Raw genomic sequence first — 17585 nt, 5'->3', positions numbered from 1 at the left:
ATAATAATTTTTGTATATCAAACAGAAGTATGTACTGAGAAAAAAATTCTGATTAATGAATTGAAATTCCTGAATTTCCCAAGCCAAAACAGGACCCAAATGATACTTACTTTATGTCTGGCCCAATGAGAGAATGTCTTCTCAACATGGCTCGTGCCTGGGTATTCGTTAAACTGATAGTAGATTCTTCATTAATAGACAAGATGCAGTCCCCAACAGCAATCCGACCATCTCGACTAATGGCACCTCCATGAATAATGCTTCGAACAATCATCCCCAAGCCATCTTTATTAGCACTTACTGTCATTCCTATGGTAAAGGAGGGATACACATTAAATGCATGACTTTCATGGTCTCCCAAGGCAATAGAAACAAAAGCAAAAATAAACAAATAGGACCTAATCAAATTTATAAGCTTTTGCACAGCAAAGGAAACCATAAACAAAACTAAAACACAACCTACGGACTGGGAGAAAATATTTGCAAATGATGCGATCGACAAGGGCTTTATTTCCAAAATATACAAACAGCTCATACAACTCAGTAACAAACAAACAAACCACCCCATCAAAAAATGGGCAGAAGACGTAAACAGACACTTCTCCAAAGACATACAGATGGCCAACAGGCACATGAAAAGATGCTCATCAACATCACTAATTATTAGAGAAATGCAAATCAAAACTACAATGAGGTACCACTTCACACCGGTCACAGAATGGCCATCATTAAAAAGTCTACAGATAACAAATGCTGGAGAGGGTGTGGAGAAAAGGAAACCCTCCTACACTGTTGGTGGGAATGTAAATTGGTACAGCCACTATGGAAAACAGTATGGAGGTTCCTCAAGAAGCAAAAATAGAATTGCCATATGATCCAGCAATACCACTCCTGGGCATATATCCGGAAAAAGAACTATAATTCAAAAAGGTACATACACCCCATTTAAAATACACAGCGGCACCATTTACAATAGCCAAGACATGAAAACAACCTAAATATCCATTGACAGATGAATGGACAAAGATGTGGTGTGTATACACACACACACACACACACACACACACACACACACACACACACACACACACAATGGAATATTACTCACACATAAAAAAGAACAAAATAATGCCAATTGCAGCAACATGGGTGGACCTAGAGCCTATCAGACTAAGTGAAGTAAGTCAGACAAAGAAAGACAAATATACCATATGATATCACTTACATGTGGAGTCTAAAATATGACAAACTTATTTATAAAACAGAAACAGACTCACAGGGAGAACAGACTTGTGGTTGCCAAGGGAGAGGCGGGGTAGGGGAGGGATGGATTGGGAGTTTGGGATTAGCAAATGTAAACTATTGTATATACGTATAACTGAATCACTTTGCTGCACACCAGAAACTAACACAACACTGTAATCAACTATACTTCAATAAAATTAATTTTTTTATAAAGCATGACTTTCAAATTCATTTTAATTGAATTTAATAATCCCTGTGGATTCACAGATAAAAGAATAGGAGTAACTTTTTCAGCAGTAAAAAAAAACAATCAAAAGGAAAGCATTTAGAAATGTTTGTGATATTATACCTAAAGACACTCCATGTTAAATACATTAGAGATGAAACAGGGTCTACACTGTGGAGTGAATGTAGCTTAGGCTATGTGATATGTCGCCACTTACACAGAAAGCTCTCTCAGGGAGAACATTTTAACAGTATCAAATCAATTTTATAATAATAGTTCAACTCTTACATACATGAAAGAATGAAGAGCAGGACTATAAATGGAAAATAAGTTCTCTAAGAAACTCTCCGATATTACCTGATTTCTAGATCATTTGTTCATTTGGTGTATATTTACTATATGTTTACTATGTGCTAAGTACTATGCTGGTAGCTTGATATAAAAAAGCATAACAGAATTCCTAACATCAAGAAGCTTGTATTCAAGTCTTATCCGCAGTGCCTATCACAGTGCCTGAACATACAGTAGTCAGTTGAATTAAACTGATGTGAACATTAATCTATTACCACTTTATTTCCAAATATGAACTTCAATGAGCTCCAGATTTGGATATTTGTTTGCCCTCTTGACATGGTCCCTGAATGATTCATAGGAAATACAATCCCAGTAAGTATAAAATTGAATTCCCTAGTCTCCATCTCCCCTTATTTCTCCATTTGTCCTCCCCTTTTTGGTAATGGTACCACCATACCGCTCTCCATTACTCAAAGCAGAAATGTTGGAGTTGTTCTGGATTCCTACCTCTCTCTCACTCCCTATATTTAATCCATCACCAAGTTCCACCATTTCTATCCCCAAAACTTATCTTGAATTCATTCACCTTTCTCCACATCCACACTAAACCTAGACCAAGCCAGCACTTCTCCTGCCTCATTTTTTGAACCAGCCTCATTACTGGGCTCCTGGCTTACAAAGTTGTCCCTGCCAATGCATTCTTCTCATAGCAGACAGAGCAACCATTCAAAAAAGACAAATCACATCACATCACTCCCTTTGCTAACAATCCTTTAACAGTTTCCTATTGTGCAAATATACAACCTATCTACACGGCCCTGTCTATATGGAACTCCTGGCCTGGCCCTCCCGACATGCACCCTTCCTTTGGGCTATGCCCTCCTTGCCCCACCCCCCCACCGTGTTCCAGCAACATGGCCTTCTTTCAGAAATATACCTAGTCTCCCTTTTCAGAGTCTTTGCCTGACACTCCCTTTCTGCAGCTCTTGCACAGCTAACAACTTCTCATTCTTCAATATCAATTCCTCAGAAAAATATTCTCAACAAACCCATCTGAATTAATGCTCCCTTCTCCCCCTACCCTCACTCTATTCCTTCAAAAATATAAGACCTACTGAAATTTAAAACTTTACATAAAATAATATAAATTCACTTAAAACCAAGTACTAAAAGTTCCTTCCAAAACAAGATTATATAATTAAACAATATAAGGAGAGCTATAACTCTCTTATTATAACTTTGAGAGAAGTCAATAATCCGTTTTTAGTTTTTTATAATTTTTTAAAAGAAAGAAATTCTCTCTGAATATTAACTTTAACTATACCAAATTAGACATGATATTTCAAATATTTTTTAAACAACGATCCTGACTACAATATGTTTCCAGCCTGATGACTTCATGCCTCGATTTGGGCCATCCAGGCTCCTAGTTACCATTTTCTGATAGGAATGAACCATTAATCAAATGTAGTTAAAAGATTCTGTTGAGATTCACACAAACGATTTTTAGGTGCATGGCTATTAAGGAGCTTACCATAAACCAAAAAACAAGATTAGACGCTGCTTCATCCAAGGTGGGTTTCACACGAGCAAAGAGGCTGGCTCTGAAACGTTTCCATAGGTCCTCTGGTTTGCCCTGATGCTACCATCTTTCCCACCAAGACCCACCAGACAACTATACTATAGTAAAGTCAAAACGTATGACTACAAAACACAACTTAACTCAGTGGCCCATCCTGGGTATCTAAGCCATCATCTTGTTCTCATTGGCACCATGCATTCTGCAATAGAGCAAGCCACAGACATGCGACAAGTCTTCACGAGCTATGGTCAACATGACCTCTAAATTAATTCTTAACAGCGTACTTAACTCATGACCCTACCAGTTATTAAGGCTGTCAGGTCATGTCAACCACATAAACAAAGAGGTTGACATCAGTTAGCTCAGCTTATACTTTCCTTTCACCAAATGATCATTTTCGGGCTTCAATAACTTCGAGGTAATATCCACTGACTAGATTTTGGCTGTAACTCATAAGATCTCTCAATTTTTTTCCTAAAAGAGGTATAGTAGGATAGCCCAAACCATGTACTGTAGAACCAAAAAACTGGTTCCAAATTTGAGTTCCAGCACTTCTAATCAGTGTGGCTTTGGGCAACTGACTTAACCTCACAATGGCCTGCATTTTACTCATCTGTAATATGGGGATAATGTCCACTTTTAGGGTTGTTTAAAGAATTTTTTGAGAAAAGCACAATGTAGTGTTCCTTTCAAAGTGCTCGGTAAAGTACAAAAGAAAACTCACAGAATATATTTAAAGACACCTCCAATCCAAAGCTACATTGCTTTCTAATGCCTTAATGCAAATCGTAATTCAGCTTCAAAATGAAGCTTGTTATTACAGCAATGCCACTGCAGCTCTGAGTGACTCAAGGACTCACGTGCCTTGTATGGTGTGTGAAAACCAGAGACAGACTCAGGTTTGAGTCCTGGTTCCAGAGAAATTCCTGAGTCTATGTTTCTGTACCTAATCAGCGAAGAAAAGGTAACACCTTCCTTTCCTTCTTACTTTTTTACCTTCAAGACCTAGTACAACATAATTAGCCAATGTACCACAGACCTATCAAAAATAATCAAGATTAAACTTTTCAAAGGTCACTATATGCATATGTACATAACTGTGTATATGTGCATATAACATCCCGCCACTAAATTTAACAAAGTTTAAAAAACCCAGGTTATTCTTAAAATCACAGCAAATGGATGATGACAGCTTTTACAGAAGCCTATCATTGATTAATAATTTCTTCTGATTATAACTAGGAAAGAAACAAATTACCCAGAAAGTGAAAACTGCAAACAACTTCACATAAAGAAGAGACCTATTCTATGAAAATGTGTTCAGTGATAGACCCTTTCATGACACACTCTCCTACCAGCACAAAACCAGTCTCTACTAGATATTCTAAAATACTACCACACTTTTTGTTACTTCAAGTTGTAAAGGCAACAACTTCCTACATTAAAAGCTTAAATGAATGCTTTAATTAAATTGTTCTGATGTTCTACTGAGATTTTTAAAATAGGCCTTTTTCATTATTCCTTTACATCTAGTTACTCTGGGCATTGTAGAAATCTGAATATTGAAATCTCCTGTCAAATGAGATAAGAGAGAAATATTCTTGCTCTGGCATACAGAATTTGCACTCCAAGATGCCAGGAACTCCACTGGGTCCCAGGAAATCAAACAGCTAAGGACAAAGCCCTATAAGCATTTTGGGTATGTACATTATTCAAATAATGGAAACTAAGCAGAAAAGTAAAACTAAAAGATATATGTTACATATATATGTTAACACTTTTATATTACAGTTTGGTTGGTAAACTAATGGTGTTATAATTTCACACAAGTGGTTTAGTCTCACAAAGCAAATTAAAGAGTTCTTTTATATTTTAATGTTAAAATCAAACTATTGAGGTATAAATGGATTTCCAGATATGAAACCAAGGACACTTCACCTTCTACTCTTTTTTTCCCCCGAAATCCTAATCATTTTGGTATATTTTTTAAAATCAAAACTCAACGGCTAAAGTAGAAGCAACCGAAGTTTCCAACGACAGATGAGTGGATAAATGAAATTCGGCGTAAAACACACACACACACACAGACACACACAGGAATATTATTCAGCCTTTTATTAATAAGGAAGGAAATTCTGACACGTTACAACATGGATGAACCTTGAAGACATTATGAAATAAGCCAGTCACAGAGGGACAAATACCATACGATTCCATTTACATAAGGTACCTAGAGCAGTCACAATTTATAGAGACAGAGAGGAGAATGGGGAGGATGCCAGGAGCTAGGGGAGAGGAGGGAATGGGGAGTTAGTGATTAATGGGTATAGAGTTTCACTCAGGGAAGATGAAATTCTGGAGATGGATGGTGGTGATGGTTGCACAACAATGTGATGTACTTAATGCCACAGAAACATACACTTAAAAATGGTTAAAGTGATCAACTGCATGTATCTTGTACTACACTAAAAAAAGGATATATCCTGACGTCATAACAGAAAAAACAAAAAAATCCATATGACTGTCTCAACAGATGAAAGAAAAGATTTCACAAAATTCAACATTCTCTCAGCAAACTAAGAACTGGTGAGCAATCCACAGGGTCAGACTGTAAAATCAGATGTACTCCAACCCCGGCTCTTACAGCAGCCTCCCAGCTGCTTCCGATCTAATTCATCCACCTGTGCCAGAATGATCGTAAAACACAAATCTGGTCACGTCACCCCTCTGCCCTTAGCTCCCACTGGCCACTGGCGCTTAAGGCAGGGGGGTGTCCTGAGGGAGGTCCTGTGTCCTGCACACAAAGAACTCGCCCGGCAGCTGTCTCCCACCTACCATTCCTTCAGCTTCAACTCTTACTTTGCCCACCATTATGCTACACTTCACCCACACCAAACAAACTTCAGTGGTGTTTCACAGTTCTCTGCCTTGGCTCTTCCGACTTTCCCAATGCCTCAACGAGGTGGTAGAAATCTCCTTTTTCAAGGATTAAATCAAACATCTACTCTTCTTTGAAACCTTTCTAGAAACTCCTCCACACTCAGAGAGCAGGGATCAACTATTCCTTCATTTAAGGCTTCAATGTTCTCTGCATGAGGGTCTCTCACAGCAGGTATGACATTTTAATGCATTGAGGATTTTAGAAGTCAGTTAGTCTACTCTCCTAACCTCATATTGCTTGAGGAAAATGATTATATAATGGTATCTATGCATAGTAGCCAGAATACAGAAAATAATTAATGTTTGAGAGTTGAGGAAATAAATACACTAGAATACGATTTCTCATATGGGCTCTGCAAAATTTCTGTCTTATGAGTTAATTAAAAAAAACGGCCAATGACATGTGAGAAATGCTGCATCCTGTAACCTTTTCTTAGAGATCCACAATGCACATTTGACTCTCAAAGCTACTGAGTGATGAAAACAGAAACACCTGTCTCCTTAAGTTTATCACATTCCAAACTTTGAAACTTGGAACCCATTTAATAACTCCTATTAACAGCCTACAAAACTAGTATTGTAAGCAACATGCTTTCAGAAACACTGCATTAGCAGATGAGACATGTCTGACATGTTTAGGTATCTATAGTACATATCCCATAATTAATGAATTAGAGAAAGTTCTGTAGCTTAAGTTATATATTATTCTGTTAAATGTAATATATAAGAAACAGTAAAGCTAATTAAGTAGAAATTCTCTGCTATAAGTCTCCATGTAGCTGCTGTTGGTAGCGCCCAGCTGCCAGCAAATGGAACAAAATCTAGAAGGAGGCAGAGACTGGAATCCCAGTCACCAGCTAAGCACTGCTGGGCTTCTCTGCCAAGTCCAGAATTTAACAAGGAAACTAAACCCCACCACAGACACCAATGTAAAGGGTGCTGGCTGGCTACATCCTAGAAGGAGGAAAAAGCTCTCTGAAGCACAGCTAACCAGAGTCTTGAGCTGTAATCAGACCTCCAGGGAAGCTGATTTATGGCCCTACTGATCAGCACCGAGCGCTAAAGACAGAGCTGAGCCATGTCCCTGCTTAACTCAAAAGAAGAACAAATGTGATCTCCCTGGGTATAATTTTAGCTACTGTAATTAGGATTATATTTCTACAGTGAGTCTTCTTTGCCCAATTCAGGAGATTTGGGATTATTAACCAGCCACAACCCTGTATGGGTAAAAGAGGACACAAAACTCCTGCCACCTGGGAAGGACTATTGAATAACTGCACTTAGGGTTTGGTGGTTGCACACCTCCTGTCTTTCTAGTCTTTATTTCAGCAAATGAAAGAAATTAAATACTGACTTATGCATAACTGGTAGCATTCAAAGAAACTAATAATTTCCTTTTCCAAAGAATTTAGAATTCCCAATTGCTGACTTTTCATTTTCTAAGAATGCCTTTTCTGATTTGCTGTATCATATATAAACACTTCGTATATCTTTTACTTGAATGGAAATGAGGCTCATGAATACTTGTAAATAACTAGGAGAGTGAGAGTTATAAACTAGTCTGAATTAAACAAACCTGTTAACCATTTCAGATAAAAATAATGAGTACATAAAAAGGATAACCATAAAAACTAGGGGAGGGACCTCCCTGGTGGCGCAGTGGTTAGCAATCTGCCTGCCAATGCAGGGGACATGAGTTTCAGCCCTGGTCCGGGAAGATCCCACATGCCTTGGAGCAACTAAGCCCATGCGCCACAACTACTGAGCCTGTGCTCTAGAGTCCGCGAGTCACAACTACTGACCCCACATGCCACAACTACTGAAGCCCACGCACCTAGAGCCCGTGCTCCGCAACGAGAGGAGCCACCGCAATGAGAAGCCCACGCACCGCAACGAAGAGTAGCCCCCGCTCGCTGCAACTAGAAAAAGTCCGTGCACAGCAACGAAGACCCAACACAGCCAAAAATAAATAAATAAATAAATACATTTTTTTTAAATGCTTAAAAAAAAACCTATGGGAAATTTTACAACATCTATTATCTTACCTACACTCAAAAACATTGAAACTATGTTCAATATTTCCTCTTGGCCAGGGGTTTGGGAGGAAAGGTGTATGTGGAAAATAAGAAACTTACCCAGGCTAGAATTGCCTTTTGCTATCGTAATAGTCCTCTCGAAAGAGTCTCTGGATATAGTTTGGAGCATGACACACTCAGCAGCAGAGGCCAGGGACCCCTGTTGAATTAAGAACTTGGAGCCCTGTCAGAAAATAAAAATAAGTCATGTGGAAAGGAAAACTAGACTTTGGAGTATGATTTCAACATCACCCATGTTCTCTCACTGGTTATGCTTTATTCAGCAAGAACCTACAAACAAAACAAGTTCATAGGTTGTCTTCTGAAAATCTCAGTATCAGGAAAGCGCTGGCTCCAGATGAGCCAGAATAACCTAACCCCTCACTGTCCCCAACCTCATCATCATACACAAACCATCTCTTTAGAATGTTACCTTTCCAGCTGAATCAGTCAGCACAGGAGAACTCAGTTCTGCACTTGATATAACTTCAGTTGGTCGGTGAGGTTCAGTCCACACTCTTGTGTTGTCACATTCGTATTGCTGTTCAATAGCATTGGCAGGTGTATAATCATTTATGGTAAAGCCAGAAGCAGTCCCCATACTCAAGTCCACTGAAGGCGGACTCTCGTCCCGTCTCTGCAGGAGATTCTGGGCATATAGCTCCTCCAAGGACATATGCAAGTCAAGTACTGGATCTGAGGAATTTTCAGTAACATCCTGATGATTAAAGAACAAAAAATAAAAAATATGGCCAGAACTGCATCAGTGCATTTCCTAAGATCTTAATGAACAACTATTAGTGAAAAACAAACACAACATAATTTTTAATTACTCAAGAAGTATTAGCAATCATACATTCTTTGCTTAGCTGATATTCCGCACATGTTTATTTTTATAAATGATTTTGAATACATTTCCTGTAAATCATACATCCCATACTGAGTCATATTAGTACAATATATTAGTACTTAAGATCATTAAGACATAATATTCTGTTCTACTCACAAATAAAATTATTCAGAGTTCAATATATATAGGAAAGTAAATATGTATTTCTAAATCTCATTTAAAAAGTATTTCATATCCAATCTGTCTGAAAGTTTCTATTCATTATAAAATTCAGAAGAGTATGACATTAATTGATTTCAATTTATAAGAACCTCCAAGAAAAACACTGTTTGGACAGGGATTTGTAGGTATTTATGTAGTTGAAAAGGAAGTCACATAATTCATACTTTTATAGGGAAATTTTTTTCAAATATTATGCAAGTTGTAGCAGAAGGAATAGTACTAAGAAATGGTGTCATAAGACGTAGGTTCTAATCCAGACTCTCTTATTAACCATCTATATATCACAGAACCTCTCTTGGCTTTATGTTACATAATTTCTAAAATTCCCCGAAACTCTAAAATTCTACAGATCTACATAAACACATGTATCTACTTACAACCCATATATTGCATCACTTATGTGCTTTGGACAAGCAGTGCTCCTCCATGAACTGCTGTTGAATAAGTGTATTAATTGTTCCTTCAATCCTTTTACTGATGTTTTTAAAGTATAAAATCAGGGTATGAATACATTCTCATCAAAAAAGATTCAGGCCATACAGAGGTATATTATGTATGCATACAGAGCACAGTATGAAAGTCTTCCCTTACGGCTCATTCATCCAGTCCTTTCCTCAGTAGAAATAAGGCGCTGGCATCAGTTGGGTGTTTATTCATCAAATTTTTTATGTATCTGTCTAATACATATGTAAAAGCACAGATGCACACATTCACATGCACATATACATGTTCATTCTTAAAATCTAAACTATATACTAAGGAGTATATTTCTACTTGCTTTTTTGAAGTATCTTTAATATCTTAACATGAGAGATTTCCTTGTCAGTAAATATGTTGTCATGGACGTATTCTGAATATAAAGTCATTGTGATATATACTGCAAGTATTTTCCAAGCTTGTCACTTGTCTTTTTTTAAAAATAAGTTTATTTATTTATTTATTTTTGGCTGCGTTGGGTCTTTGTTGCTGCGCGCGGGCTTTTTTATAGTTGTGGTGAGCGGGGGCTACTCTTCGTTGCGATGCGCAGGCTTCTCATTGCAGTGGCTTCTCTCGTTGCGGAGCACAGGCTCTAGGTGCGCGGGCTTCAGTAGTTGTGGCACGTGGGCTCAGTAGCTGTGGCTCGTGGGCTCTAGAGTGCAGGCTCAGTATCTGTGGCACACAGGCTTAGTTGCTCCAAGGCATGTGGGATCTTCCCGGACCAGGGCTCGAACTTGTGTCCCCTGCACTGGCAGGTGGATTCCTAACCACTGCGCCACCAGGGAAGTCCTTGTCACTTGTCTTTTAAGTTTTTATATGTTATATACCTATACATGCTGAAGTTAAATTCTTTATGTGATCAAGAATTCTTGGGCTTCCCTGGTGGCGCAGTGGTTGAGAATCTGCCTGCCAATGCAGGGGACACGGGTTCGAGCCCTGGTCTGGGAAGATCCCACATGCCGCGGAGCAACTAGGCCCGTGAGCCACAACTACTGAGCCTGCGCATCTGGAGCCTGTGCTCCGCAACAAGAGAGGCCACGACAGTGAGAGGCCCACTCACCACGATGAAGAGTGGACCCCGCTTGCCACAACTAGGGAAAGCCCTCGCACAGAAACGAAGACCCAACACAGCCATAAATAAATAAATAAATTAAAAAAAAATTTCTTTACGTAATTTTTAATGAAATTCTTTATGTAATCAAATTTGTCAATATTTTTATGCTTCTAGGTTTTATATATTGCTTAATAACTCCTTCCTCGGCACAGAGTAAATGAAATGCTTTGTAGTATTTTTCTCCAATTTTATAAATGGTTAGTTGGCAGATTCAGGATTAACCCATCTAGAATTTATTTCAGGGTGTGGTGTGAAATATGGGTCTCCTTCATTTTTTTTCCAAGTTGGTAATCAATGGCTCCAACACAGTTTATTACACTCTTGTTCAATCAAGTTTTCGTCTCTCTGGAAATATCAAATATTCCTGGTATAAAGCACTGAGGCAAGTAGGAATATCATACAAGCAAATACCATCTTTAAAATCCTCAGGAACAAAAGGATAGAAAGTATCATCCGCCACACTCCTAGAACATAAGTAACAACCTGTTGGCTCATTCAACCAACTTTATTTTAGTCTTATGAAAAAAAACAAAAAACAACGTACTTACTAGAGAATTGGTTAGCTTCTGTATTACTAAATTAATTATAATAATAATTATCAGTAAATCATCCCTACCACTTCTCAAATAAAGATGACAATCAAAACTACTTTTCATCACAAAAAGAGGTCAAGCTGCCCTTGTTAGCTGGGGTTTACTGTGAATCATGTAACAGAAATCGCCATGAATTATTCATGAAGGAGTTAACACCAGCACATAGAAAAGAAAGAGCTAATCAACATAGCAGACAACATACGCCTACTTCAGAAACATTTCTAGTTGCTGAACAACGGAGTTTTATTTTTAAAAGTCTCATGGATCTAAAAGAAAAGCAGTTCTTCCCTCATAAGATGTCCAAAAATAACTACGGTTTCCCAGTGCAACTTGGTATCTAAACTGAAGTCTTTCAAAATTCCATATTAATAGATGCCTCCCCTTGACACATTCTTGTTCTTAGGAAAAATGGGGGAAAGGTTAAATTAAAATGCCAATTATATTTGAAAGTAGCTCTTTTTTTTTTACATGTAATGCATATAATGTTATACTTGGGCACATTATTTACCCACAGAATATGTTTACATAGACGAGCTAAATACTTAAGCATTCACTGGACACAACCTGCTTTTTTTCAATGATAACTCTATCACAGAAGTCCTTCTATACTTTTAAAAATATATCATAAGCACAGCTGCTCCAACTTAAATTGTTCTCCCACTCTTTCTGAGATAAGGTACCGTTCCTTTATTATCTGTATTCTTACCCTACTGAGGGAAAAGGCAACATCTTTCATACCTTTGCGAGCTTGCAGTTTTGTCACTAAGACTTCCACAATCACTCTCATCATCTTGACTAGAATGATGTAATTAGTTTTTGATACTAACCCTTTCTCCAAAAAATAAAAATTAAAAAATGATATCAACATTTTAAACTTAAATGTGAAGGCAGCAATATTTTATGCTACAGTACAACACTAAGTGGAGATTTGTTCCTCTAAATATGTAGATTTTTTTAAAAAATCATGGAATCCATTAGTTTCGTTTGGGGTGCAAGGCGTGAAGAGGGGTTTCTATCGTGACAAACATGAAGTTCAACCTGCACTACAGCAACAGCATTACCTAGATGGTCCAATATTCAGCAATGCAGGACATGCACCAAACTGGTAATCATTTCATCCCTGGAGCAAGAGTGTGAATGTGGGTGTACTAGGGAGTGTCGGGCATGGGCGTGTAGATAAGAAGAGGAGATTCATTACATAACTATTGAATCTTTATTGATTGTACTTTTAAGCCAAAATAGGGAAAAATCAATGAAAGCATCTTCTTCCCCAAAACTATATTGAGCTTTTAAACGAAAAGTCTACAAGCACTTAGTAAGTTTCTAAAACAATTATTTCTGCATTCTATTATGTCTTGGGGTGACAAAGAAAGGGGGACAAAAAAATTAATCGAAAAGTTAAAACCTAGAACCATGAGAAAACCCACTGGCTTCTTGCCTTTAAAATCCACATTTCAGTGACCTGATTCTATTAATCCAAATACCATGGAAGTGGCCATATTTTTCAGATTCTTGAGTAATGGTTGCTTCCCTTAAGTCCTTCAATGATAATTAATCAAATTAAGCAAATACAACTCCTTTAAAAAAAAAAAAAAAGCAGAATGGTCCCCCAAATGGGAGAATTTTGTGCAAAGGATGTCTACCGTATGCCTACAGCCCTATGCCGTCTAAGCAGCTGTCCTGGCCCAGGCTCTACCCTTAGGGGGAAGACCTCCCTCCATGACGAGTCCCTGCTCTGGGTGATCAGCTCTTGGAGCTTCCAGTGGCATACCTAGCAAAGGTCCAAAGGCTTCTCATCAAGGTAAAGGAGAGAGGTAAAATTATTTGTGCATTTCCAGCCACCATTTAAGGCTACGAGATTATTACATAATTAGCAAAGTCAAAAGCCTGAGGAATCACTGAGATCCTCACACTCTATTTTATCCTTCTTTCAAATCTGTATGGAAGCTTCTTTGTTTTTCTTAAGTATCATACATGGTATGATTTTATCAATTAAAGAATTCCAAAGTAAGCTCACTTTTCTTTAAGAAAAATGGTCTACTCTATATTCTGTAACAAATTGCCATTCTTTTTAAAATAAATTTAGTGCAAAGTAATAGGAAGATGAATGAATCATCTAAGTTTTTCAATTTTCCAGTAAAATATCTAGGTACTAAAAAAAATGCCATAAAACAAATACAAAAACAAACAAGCCAAAAAAAAATGTTGCAGAGATTTACCATGATACAAACAGTCCTACTTTCTAAGAAAACTGAAAGCACACAGGAGTTTCACAATGTGTTTTAAAACACCCTCATTAATATATTCTTTGTTGTTTTGTAGTTTAAATATTTCAGTTGACTGACTAGAAGAAGATGGCGGAAGAGTAAGACGCGGAGATCACCTTCCTTCCCACAGATACATTAGAAATACATCTACACGTGGAACTGCTCCTACAGAACACCCACTAAACGCTGGCAGAAAACGTCAGACCTCCCAAAAGACGCCCTCAGGCGACCTACATGCAGAGGCGGGTCCAAATCCAAAGCTGAACCCCGGGGAGCTGTGCGAACAAAGAAGAGGAAGGGAAATCTCTCCCAGCAGCCTCAGAAGCAGGGGATTAAAACTCCACAAACAACCTGATGTGCCTGCATCTGTTGAACACCTGAATAGACAACGAATCATCCCAAATTCAGGAGGTGGACTTTGGGAGCAGGATAAATTAATTTTTCCCCTTTTCCATTTTTTGTGAGTGTATATGTATATGCTTCTGGGTGAGATTTTGTCTGTATATCTTTGCTTTATAATAGCTTTATTTTACTTCACTATATTTTATCCTCTTTCTTTCTTTCTTTCTCTCTTTCTTTCTTTCTTTCTCTCTTTCTCTCTTTCTCTCTTTCTTTCTATTTTTTCTCCCTTTTACTCTGAGCCACGTGGATGAAAGGCTCTTGGTGCTCCAGCCAGGCACCAGGGCTGTGCCTCTGAGGTGGGAGAGCCAACTTCAGGACACTGGTCCACAAGAGACCTCCCAGCTCCACGTAATACCAAACGGCGAAAATCTCTCAGAGATCTCCATCTCAACATCAAGACCCAGCTTCACTCAATGACCAGCAAGCTACAGTGCTGGACACCCTATGTCAAACAACTAGCAAGACAGGAACACAGCCCCATCCATTAGCAGAGAGGCTGCCTAAAATCATAATAAGGCCACAGACACCCCAAAATACACCACTAGACGTGGACGTGCCCACCAGAAAGACAAGATCCAGCCTCATCCACCAGAACACAGGCACTAGTTCCCTCCACCAGGAAGCCTACACAACCCACTGAACCAACCTTAGCCACTGGGGACAGATACCAAAAACAACGGGAACTACGAACCTGCAGCCAGTGAAAAGGAGACCCCAAACACAGTAAGATAAGCAAAATGAGACGACAGAAAAACACACAGCAGATGAAGGAGCAGGGTCAAAACACACCAGACCTAACAAATGAAGAGGAAATAGGTAGCCTACCTGAAAAAGAATTCAGAATAATGATAGTAAGGATGATCCAAAATCTTGGAAATAGAATAGACAAAATGCAAGAAACATTTAACAAGGACGTAGAAGAACTAAAGAGGAACCAAGCAATGATGAAAAACACAATAAATGAAATTAAAAATACTCTAGATGGGATCAATAGCAGAATAACTGAGGCAGAAGAATGGATAAGTGACCTGGAAGATAAAATGGTGGAAATAACTACTGCACAGCAGGATAAAGAAAAAAGAATGAAAAGAACTGAGGACAGTCTCAGAGACCTCTGGGACAACATTAAACGCACCAACATTCGAATTATAGGGGTCCCAGAAGAAGAAGAGAAAAAGAAAGGGACTGAGAAAATATTTGAAGAGATTGTAGTTGAAAACTTCCCTAATATAGGAAAGGAAATAGTTAATCAAGTCCTGGAAGCACAGAGAGTCCCATACAGGATAAATCCAAGGAGAAACACGCCAAGACACAAATTAATCAAACTGTCAAAAATTAAATATAAAGAAAACATACTGAAAGCAGCAAGGGAAAAACAACAAATAACACACAAGGGAATCCCCATAAGGTTAACAGCTGATCTTTCAGCAGAAACTCTGCAAGCCAGAAGGGAGTGGCAGGATATACTTAAACTGATGAAGGAGAAAAACCTACAACCAAGATTACTCTACCCAGCAAGGATCTCATTCAGATTTGATGGAGAAATTAAAACCTTTACAGACAAGCAAAAGCTGAGAGAGTTCAGCACCACCAAACCAGCTTTACAACAAATGCTAAAGGAACTTCTCTAGGCAAGAAACACAAGAGAAGGAAAACACCTACAATAACAAACCCAAAACATTTAAGAAAATGGGAATAGGAACATACATATCGATAATTACCTTAAATGTAAATGGATTAAATGCTCCCACCAAAAGACACAGACTGGCTGAATGGATACAAAAACAAGACCCATATATATGCTGTCTACAAGAGACCCACTTCAGACCTAGAGACACATACAGACTGAAAGTGAGGGGATGGAAAAAGATATTCCATGCAAATGGAAATCAAAAGAAAGCTGGAGTAGCAATTCTCGTATCAGACAAAATAGACTTTAAAATAAAGACTATTACAAGGGACAAAGAAGGACACTATATAATGATCAAGGGATCGATCCAAGAGGAAGGTATAACAATTGTAAATATTTATGCACCCAACATAGGAGCACCTCAATACATAAGGCAAATACTAACAGCCATAAAAGGGGAAATCGACAGCAACACAATCATAGTAGGGGACTTTAACACCCCACTTTCACCAATGGACAGATCATCCAAAATGAAAATAAATAAGGAAACACAAGCTTTAAATGATACATTAAACAAGATGGACTTAATTGATATTTATAGGACATTCCACCCAAAAACAACAGAATACACATTTTTCTCAAGTGCTCATGGAACATTCTCCAGGATCATATCTTGGGTCACAAATCAAGCCTTGGTAAATTTAAGAAAATTGAAATCGTATCAAGTATCTTTTCCGACCACAACGCTATGAGACTAGATATCAATTACAGGAAAAGATCTGTAAAAAATACAAATACATGGAGGCTACACAATACACTACTTAATAACGAAGTGATCACTGAAGAAATCAAAGGGGAAATCAAAAAATACCTAGAAACAAATGACAATGGAGACACGACGACCCAAAACCTATGGGACGCAGCAGAAGCAGTGCTAAGAGGGAAGTTTATAGCAATAGAAGCCTACCTCAAGAAACAGGAAACATCTCGAATAAACAACCTAACCTTGTACCTGAAGCAATTAGAGAAAGAAGAACAAAAAAACCCCAAAGCTAGCAGAAGGAAAGAAATCATAAAGATCAGATCAGAAATAAATGAAAAAGAAATGAAGGAAACAATAGCAAAGATCAATAAAACTAAAAGCTGGTTCTTTAAGAAGATAAACAAAATTGATAACCCATTAGCCAGACTCATTAAGAGAAAAAGGGAGAAGACTCAAATCAATAGAATTAGAAATGAAAAAGGAGAAGTAACCACTGACACTGCAGAAATACAAACGATCATGAGAGATTACTACAAGCAACTCTATGCCAATAAAATGGACAACCTGGAAGAAACGGACAGATTCTTAGAAATGCACAACCTGCCGAGACTGAACCAGGAAGAAATGGAAAATATGAACAGATTAATCACAAGCACTGAAATTGAAACTATGATTAAAAACCTTCCAACAAACAAAAGTCCAGGACCAGATGGCTTCACAGGCGAATTCTATCAAACATTTAGAGAAGAGCTAACACTTATCCTTCTCAAACTCTTCCAAAATATTGCAGAGGGAGGAACACTCCCAAACTCATTCTATGAGGCCACCATCACCCTGATACCAAAACCAGACAAAGATGTCACAAAGAAAGAAAACTACAGGCCAATATCACTGATGAACATAGA

The 17585-nt window shown here is 38.1% G+C and overlaps 1 protein-coding gene across 11 annotated transcripts in view; it reads right to left on the bottom strand.

The window, feature by feature from the left end:
• MPDZ (multiple PDZ domain crumbs cell polarity complex component) overlaps positions 1 to 17585 on the bottom strand; it is a 172476-nt gene that overhangs the window by 56959 nt on the left and 97932 nt on the right. For all 11 annotated transcript variants that reach the window (XM_036854695.1, XM_036854698.1, XM_036854699.1 and 8 more), the window contains exons 20-22: positions 8796 to 9080; positions 8423 to 8546; positions 111 to 309 (exon numbers count right to left, since the gene is read on the bottom strand). In XM_036854695.1, coding sequence (XP_036710590.1) covers positions 111 to 309; positions 8423 to 8546; positions 8796 to 9080 — 608 coding nt within the window. The remainder of the gene's footprint in view (positions 1 to 110; positions 310 to 8422; positions 8547 to 8795; positions 9081 to 17585) is intronic.

Source organism: Balaenoptera musculus, chromosome 6 (genome assembly GCF_009873245.2).
Source record: "Balaenoptera musculus isolate JJ_BM4_2016_0621 chromosome 6, mBalMus1.pri.v3, whole genome shotgun sequence".
NCBI lineage: Eukaryota > Metazoa > Chordata > Mammalia > Artiodactyla > Balaenopteridae > Balaenoptera > Balaenoptera musculus.
This window is presented reverse-complemented; position numbering and strand designations above follow the sequence as displayed.